We start from the raw sequence: 8568 nt of genomic DNA, 5'->3' as shown, positions 1-8568 counted from the left end.
TCGGAGAGGCACGTGACCGTTAAGGATCAAGTTACCGGCGAGCGTCGGGTGGTGGGTCACGTGGCTCAGCTCTGCTACATCAGAGACGGTGAGAAAGTGTCCTCCAACTGGGTGATGAAGGAGTATACGCTTGCTGATCATAAGCCTCACGATGACCAAGAGGAGGTACGTACTATATATTGCACGCTGCTCCTTGATTAATTTCATTAACTAGTTTCTTGATTTTCTTGATTTGTTTGTTACTGATCGTGGACGTAAACACTTATATTCTCTGGGTGCAGTTTGAGGAGTGGGCTATTTGCAGAATCAAACTAAATGCTGTGACGGAGAAGAGGAACAAGAAAGATCAAAGAGCGAGTAATTCTTGAGTCATGATGCCGATCAATTATCTTTAATTATGATGTTTACTCTGGCGAATTGTTGTCTTGGTTTTTGTCAGGTTAATTTAGTTAAATTGAGTCGGTGTTTATTTCTTTCCTTTTTTTCTGTTTGGTACGTAGCTAGCTTCTTGATTTTGTTTGATGTTCGCTTGTTGAGTTCTTTGATGTCGTGTACTGAAGAAAAGTACTTTTCATTGTTGGTGATCGGTAACCCAACTCATCAATGATAGTGTAATGTGAAATTTTTGATAAGCTGAAAATACAAATTTTGTTATTGTTGTCAATGAATGTTCGCAGTTGTTAATTTGTGTGAAAATTAGTTCTCTGCGTGGTTTTCGTTTGCAACTAATCATTATGTAGCTTCTACTATATATTTTCATCCTCTACATCCTAGGATTGTAGAGGATCTTTTCTCTTTCATAGTCGTGCGAATCCAGTTGCAAGGTTTGATCTATATGGTACAATGTTACTCAACACGCTTTTTGGTTGCAAGGTTTGATCTATATGGTACAATGTTACTCGACACGTTTTTTGGTTCGACCGAAAAAAAAAAAAAAAAACCCCTAAAAACCAGTTCTAGGAAAAACTACATCAAAATTTTCAAATAAAAAAAGTTTTTATTGTTTGTTGCAAAGCATGTTTTAAGAAATGTTCTCTTCAAACGTCATGTCACCTCACAAAAAAATATATTTTCGAGTCTAAGCTCAAAATTAGATTGGAAATTGAATAAAGGAGAATAGAATATCAAAAGGGATGAGGTGGCTTTTGAGCACTTCACAAACTATTTGTTATAAGTATGATTTCCTATTTTAAGAAAAAACATGGGGAAAAGATGAGCATATCAGAAATAAGAATGTTAAAATAATTTTGTGAGTTTATACTAAAAGATAGGATAAAAAACGAGTATACTCATGATAAATTAGAGGCTTGACCCAATTTAAGAAAAAATGAGAGAGAATAGACTATAATGGTATAGCCATGTACAATAAAGATCTCTTACTGCACCGGTTAAGAAAAGTGAAAATATTGTAGTTAATAGAAGAGATCTAGAAGTAGACCTCAAAGAACTTGATTAGAAGCAATTAAGAAGGAAATAATAATGTTTAATTTAATAAAGGAAATGACTCATAACAAAATGCAATGAAAGAATAATATTCATATAGTTGTCCCCGAACATTTAGGATAAATGCTTTGTTGTTATTATTATCGTATGATTTTCTTATTTTTTTAGCCACCAACCAAACAAGTGAAATTGAGGTTTCTATTTTTCATCATGATTTATATATGAACCAAACAACACAACTCTAATCCAAAATGCTCACAAAAAAACACAAAAAACACCCCAAAAAAAACCGTTTCCCCTTAGGAATTGAGTTTTCTATAAATATACCTGTATTGCCACTACATTAGATAATTAAAAGAGAGAGAATATGAATCACGGTATTCATCAAAAGTTCAGAATATAATTAAGCATACATTTTTAGCTTCAGAATGGTTACCCATCTGCTGAAGGGATGAGCAAATAGTGCTAGGCCATGCTCAAGTCTTTGCCTAAACATTGGAATCAAATGAAGCAACAGTTGGTGACAATATCAATAATCTGCAAAAGTGTTACCATCATTACATCATATTAAGGTTGGAGTGGATCACATAAATATTGAGAAAATTGTTGAACATGACCATCACTCCACCAAAATACATGAAATTGAGAAGAGGAGTTTAAAGCACTAGTAGAATGCAAAACAGAAAAAGGAAATGATTCAAATGAATCGCCTAAAACAGATGATGGCAAATGAAAAAAAAAGGAAAAGGAAAGCAATAGAACGGAGCATCAATCTACAGTGACCTAGATACAGAGAACCCAGTGGGACCATGTTAAACTATATGGAAACCTCACTAGGACAAAATTCTAGCTCCAACACTGCCAACATACAAGAAATTTACAACCTAAAATCACTCACTTTTCGCATACGTGCCACCTTAATCTTTCCTGTCAAATAAACAAACAAGAAAACCCACAGCAACATGAAAGCAGTGTTTCTCAGCATTATACTGATTTGATAAAAAACAAATAAGGAAAATAACAAACACAATACCGCAATATTTCTCAAAATTGTACCGATGACAGGAAAACTTTTACTCAAGGAAGACACGCATGTGCCAACAGACAGCACCAATGATTCTGTAAATGCCAATGCAAGCCTACATTTCTCTTCTATTTCTGCATACCTTTTATACAAAATGAAAAAGCTTTCCAAACTATTTAGATTGGAATTATACAGTTCTAATATCTCAATGTCCAAGTGCACCAAGGATTATGTGGGTACATTTCTGCCCCATATGAAGTAACAAATACAAAGAGAAGTTCAAATATCTGCTATCTAAGTGGAAAGGAAATTGAATTTATGCAGATTGCAGACTGTACATGATCCTGAAGAATGAGAGAGCTATGCTGTTGCGAAGTTCACATAGGAAATGTCACAAACCTTTTATATTTTTTATATTATTGAACCGCCAATCTCTGAAGATGATCGAGGAACACATGGAAGCTAACATCATCAGTGAAAATGATGTCTCCTCCAGGTGGAGGATAGTCAGAGTTGTAAGTAACTGAAGGGTTCAATTTTGCCAGAAGAAAACGTGCCTGGTCACAGATTTCAGATATAAAATGGTTAATGAATAATAAAAAGATAATTTGACAGATTTTAAGATACAACTAAAATAATAATGTACATATTATGATAACTGTAAGGAAAAATGTAGAACTAAAATAAATATAGATTCATTTTATAGGAATCAACAACTAAAATATTAAGAAAAATATGCTTGACATCATCAATGAACTGCTAAAACCTCTTGCCAGTAAGACCATAAAAATCTGTGTCGAGTACCTCACTGGTCATGCAGGTCAAAAGTTCATGCCATCAAACACCAAACCGTAAAATTCCTATATCATCAAAAAGTCTTTATAAAGAAGGTGATGAGATTTTCTGGTGGTAATTAGAAACCATATTTCAAGAAAGTTCGCCATGGGTAACCATGCACTCCATCTTGATCAAAAAGTTTTAAAATTTATGTGAAGAGATGAATTAGTTTTAGAGCTTCCTTATCCCGGCATGAAAAAGATCCTGCTCTGTATGCCCATAATGCAATCTTTAAGATTGTCCATTTTTCATCAATGTTTGATGTACAGGAAATAAGTTCTATATCCTTATGATTTTGTTCACATGGATCTTTGATGTGTAGCAAAATGATCTATACATATTATTTGATCTTTTGACCTTTTCTAATTGATGTCCAGATAAGTAATTTCCACTGATCGCAACCCGTTGTTCTCCAAAAGAAATGGCCTGGTGGTGATTCATGTGATGGAGCCCTGACTTGAAATGAAACATCTTGCATCATCCATGCAATAGTTCTTACTGAATAACGTGTCCAGTATTTGGAGCAAGACTGTGGTTACGAAAGCTACTTGGAAGAAATGATCATACTCGTTACGTAATTTTCTCCTGATAGATGACCAGGTTTCAAATTCATGGATTGGCAATTGTGTGGTCATACCTTAAAACCCAGAAAGCCAATTTAGCTAGAAAATTTAAGCTGGGGAAGCATATATGATCGAAGGTAGTTTGGATAGGGCAAATACTAAAGTTCGTATGCTACCAGGAAGAAAGCCCACTAAATTTTCCAAAAGAGTATGTGAAAATCTGTAATATAGCCAGAGCATTCATCTCCAAGATACAACACAAGGTAACAAACTGAAGGGAAGCAGATGCTTAAATATTTGTATGCAGGCGTGTATCGGTCATCTTAGATCCCCTATACAACTTTTCAGCTAATACCACTAACAAAATACTCTTAATGTCATTACAGCATATGCAATCTACATTATGCAATCAGGAAATCAAAGCACAGAGCTTGCTTAGTCAGCAATTACATATAGGATCAAACATATGTAAAGCCTACAATATAAAGTGATGATACAGGATAAAACATACATAACGCCCACATTAATCAGAGTACACAAAAAGTTAGTACATTAAGAAAACAATTCTGAACGTTGACCATAAGGATATGTGTTTGATAAAAGATACTACACTAAAAAGTTTATGGAAAGTACCATCTGGGGTAGTAAAAGGATTCTTACGGAGCACAGTCAAAATTACCTGAGAACCATATTGATCACAAATGACTAAACGAGGAACTGGAAATCGTTCCTTAATTATGACATCAGCATCATCTCTAGGGGCTTGCAGAAACTGAGCAAAAGCCTGCAAGAATATATTATTTTGATAAATATGAAATATGCAAACTGTTCCTGTTAATAAGGGAAGATACCCATTTAAGAGAGAGAAAGAAAACACAAAGAACAGCAGACAGATGTATAATAGAGTAATGACAAAGTCCAGATTCATCAAAGGAAAGAACTTTGCGTTGGCTAGAAACCAATTCAAATCATGTTCCCACAATAAATAATAATAATCTGAACAGTTATTAAGAAACTAGGTTAAGCAGAGTGCATTCCGCAACAGAATATCAACAGGAAGCACAAAACAGTAAGTGTTAGAGTCAAATATTATCATCTCCCAATTAGACTTGGTGTTGTGCATAACAATCTCACTTCCATTTTGTGATTAAAACAGTTACCTACAAGAATGCCACATGAAGACACATACACGTCAAACATCTCCAACACGGCAGATTTCAAGACATAAGAAAGAGGGTGTTTGCTGGTGTATCTGTGCACCTCTGTAGCAATGACGATTGCTAATCATATTCATACGTATAAAGTTATACAAGTGTATCTGTGCACCTCTGTAACAATGATGAATGCTAATCATATTTATACATGTAATGTTATACAAGTGGTCAGGTGCCATATATACTACATGCATATCAGACATTCTGACAAGTATAGACCTGCCCGAAGAATCTCATTTAACAAAAAAGTTATTGAACTTTTAAAAGCACACGGCATAAAGAACTCAAGAAGAATTCAATCAAAATAACCATCACGATGTCTCTAATAAAGAGAAAATCAACAATCCCGTTTTGGTTATTTACAATTCAGAAGGCTATTTAAGTGTATTCTGATAATAAAGGCAAAAAGTAACATTTGCTGTCGTCTCAAGTTTTAAGCTCACATATTTACCAATTTGGCTTCCACATGCTAACTACTCATTATTAATCTCTTAGAATTCATGTCATGTCCAGCATGCGCTAAAAAAGTCATGTAAGAAGAAGTCTGAAATTCAGAGACAAACAAACTACCAATGGTTGAAAGAAAGATTAAAATTAATGGAAACTAGTGGACAGTGGAATCTATATCACTTTTGCAAGAAATACTCTGGAGAAATGCAAACAACTACCTGGTGCTCAGCTTCATTTTGGTAGCCATGGTTTCTCCATTGTGCAATTGTTAATCCATGAAAAACAACTACCGTAAAATAAGAATCCAAAAGCAGTATCCTATCAGCAGCAATTGCAGTAACATCCAAAAGAACTGGCTCCGGCGCTGACTGTAAGGAATAGGATATGAGTAAAGGTTGGATCATCACGACTGAGTTAGCCACATTCTCTCTGTTCAACATCATTCTATAATAGGCAGTCTCATCTGGACTGTTATTAGAGACCTGCAGCAATAGGATTAAACTGAATAAAGAAGAAAATGAAACCAGGAAGTACATAGGATGAAAAGAATACAGTACAGCTGCGATCTGAAAACTTACAGAATATATAATATATACCTGGACAAACTGAGATCGCCTAAGATGGAAAATGAATTGAGGAAATATTGAAAGCCGAGGTGATAAGCTGAACGAAGATGGGTTGTCTTTCTGATAATCTCCAAATTTAGAACATACTCGAATCAACGACCGATCAAGCCATCTAATTGGGTCAAAATCAGCCTGCATAAACCATCGAGTAAAGATGGACATACAAAGAGATGGACATGTCACAGAATACACTTAAAAGATAATCAAGTAAATTTTGCTTATAAACTGACATAACTAATAAATTGTACACTGCAGAGAACAGTGTTTTAAATATCGGCCGACATGTCGGACATGTCGGCCGATATAGCGGATCAAGGTGTCGAGCGACACAAATCGGGGAAATACAAGTCGCATATCGTTTTTGGGCGATATATCGGTCATGTCGGCGAAAAACCGGATATATCGGCCGCTATTTCCTATTTGAAAAATCGGCCAAAATTTATGAAAATCGGTTCAGCGATATATCGTGGTTTTTAACTTTCCCTTTTTTCTTTTTACTCTTCTTTCTTTTCCTAAATTATCATCATAAGTTTCTTTTTGTATCTTGGAGCAAATTGTGGACAAAAAGTAATTAAATAATTCTTTTGGATTAAAAGTAAAATTAGCTCTAACTTGATTTTTTTAGTAATCCTCGGAATATGAAAGATTCAACTCCGGTAATAATCATTGTTTAATTAATATGATGGGAATGCTTGCATAAATATTTTTTTATATCTTTACATTTTAGCTCTTTACATTTTAGCTCTAATCTTGTTTAATTAATATGAAAGATTCAATGTCTTAATTTTTAGTAATCCTTGTAATAATCCTTGTTTATCATTTAATAATCCCTGATTTCTCGTATATTGTTTACTTTTTTAGCTCTAATATTGTTTACATTTTAGCTCTTTACATTTCTCATATATTGTTTACTTTTTTATATGTCTAGTCTATAAAGTTTATAAAGTATGCTTATATTGAATTTAAGAATGCTTAGATTACATTTAGGACATGATATTGTACATATGCGCCCACCCGATATGGCAATCCGATATTTAGTCCATATCCCCCGATATATCCCCGATTTCCGCTATCCGACATGGATTTCAGCCGTCCGACATGAACCCGACATCCGATATTTAAAACCTTGGCAGAGAATCAAATGGCATGAGAAATTACAGGCAATTTACAGTTCAATAAACTGCAAGGGAAGTTGTCAACAAGAGATGCAGTCGACGTTGTATGCATCCATTCACTGTGAGATGACGCATACTGCTTTATCAACCACTCTAGGAGAGTTCTTACAAAGATGATACAAATCAAGGATGCAACTTGGTGTGGTTTTGTTACTAGTAGAGGTAAAAAGCTCGTATACATATACAAAGGAATACATATACATTTAAGTGTGGATCCTCTAGGAAAAATGGAGCCAAATCGATTTGGAATTCGACGTTGGGGCATCCACTTGAAGTTCCTTAAAACAAAATTCACTTTAAATTTTTCTTGCCCGTTCATCAAGCAAACATAGAAGAACCCTAGAAAAATATAATTATTCTTATATCGACATTTTTGGGTGTAAAAAGTTTAGATTTAAACATTTAAACTTGATTTAACACTTGAGAGCTTAGAAACAAATCTTTTTGTTGACTTCAATTATCCTGTTTTGTTAAACTAAGATGTGCATTTTAGTCTTATCGATGCGTGGGCAAAAGAGGTTTTAAAAGCTTGATTTTTAATTTTATAGACACTTTGAAGTATGCAATCAACTTTAGTGTGGATTACAAAAACAGATGTCCCAACATCAAATTCAAACAGTAAAGATTTGACTCGGAAAGGTGCAATTTTCCCTTCGTCCTTCCATCCCTCTATACGTGCATGGTGTGTATGTGCATACGCGTTAAAAGGTTGATGCACCCTATAAATCCATATGGTTGCTCACCTGTACAGATGATGTATACCAGTCATCTAGATTACATTATGAAATGTACAACTAAATAATCATAATCATAATCATAATCATAATCATAATATAATAAAAAAATCTGTTTGAAAGACTCGTAATCAATTGCACCAATCATTACAAAGTCAACAACTGCTAATATAGAGCAATGGGCCATTTGACGAAGGATTTGCTTCAAAACGCAATTTTCCTTTCACATAGATTCTACAACATGTAGATCAAGGTGTCCATCATCCATATGAGCAGTCTAGCAGATGCCATGTAGAACAAACTTATGCTAGAAGCACTAGCGTACAATATACAGGAGGAAGTAACTTAGAAAGGAAATCTACTCCACTATGATCTTTATTCAACACTGATCAATTGATAAATCAAGCTAAGAACAAGTACCTCAGATTCCATGTTAAATGAAACCAGGCGTGCCATAACTGCAGCAGCAGCTTCTTGATCAAATCCATCCAGCAAATCCTAT

At 34.5% G+C, this 8568-nt stretch overlaps 1 protein-coding gene and 1 long non-coding RNA gene across 2 annotated transcripts in view; one reads left to right on the top strand and one right to left on the bottom strand.

The window, feature by feature from the left end:
• On the top strand, positions 7–664 carry LOC109851185. Its single transcript, XR_002249703.1, has 2 exons — positions 7–165; positions 282–664. It is a non-coding gene; the product is annotated as an uncharacterized LOC109851185 (long non-coding RNA).
• Positions 2503–8568, bottom strand: part of LOC109851260 (protein transport protein sec23-like) — a 31887-nt gene continuing 25821 nt past the window's right edge. The window contains 5 exon segments of the mRNA XM_020421314.1: positions 2503–3024; positions 4547–4651; positions 5750–6013; positions 6128–6289; positions 8487–8564. Coding sequence (XP_020276903.1) covers positions 2884–3024; positions 4547–4651; positions 5750–6013; positions 6128–6289; positions 8487–8564 — 750 coding nt within the window. The 3' untranslated portion in view covers positions 2503–2883.

The sequence above is a fragment of the Asparagus officinalis genome, chromosome 8, assembly GCF_001876935.1.
Source record: "Asparagus officinalis chromosome 8, Aspof.V1, whole genome shotgun sequence".
Classification (NCBI taxonomy): domain Eukaryota; kingdom Viridiplantae; phylum Streptophyta; class Magnoliopsida; order Asparagales; family Asparagaceae; genus Asparagus; species Asparagus officinalis.
Note: the sequence above shows the minus strand (reverse complement) of the source record. Positions and strands in the feature narration are given on the sequence as shown.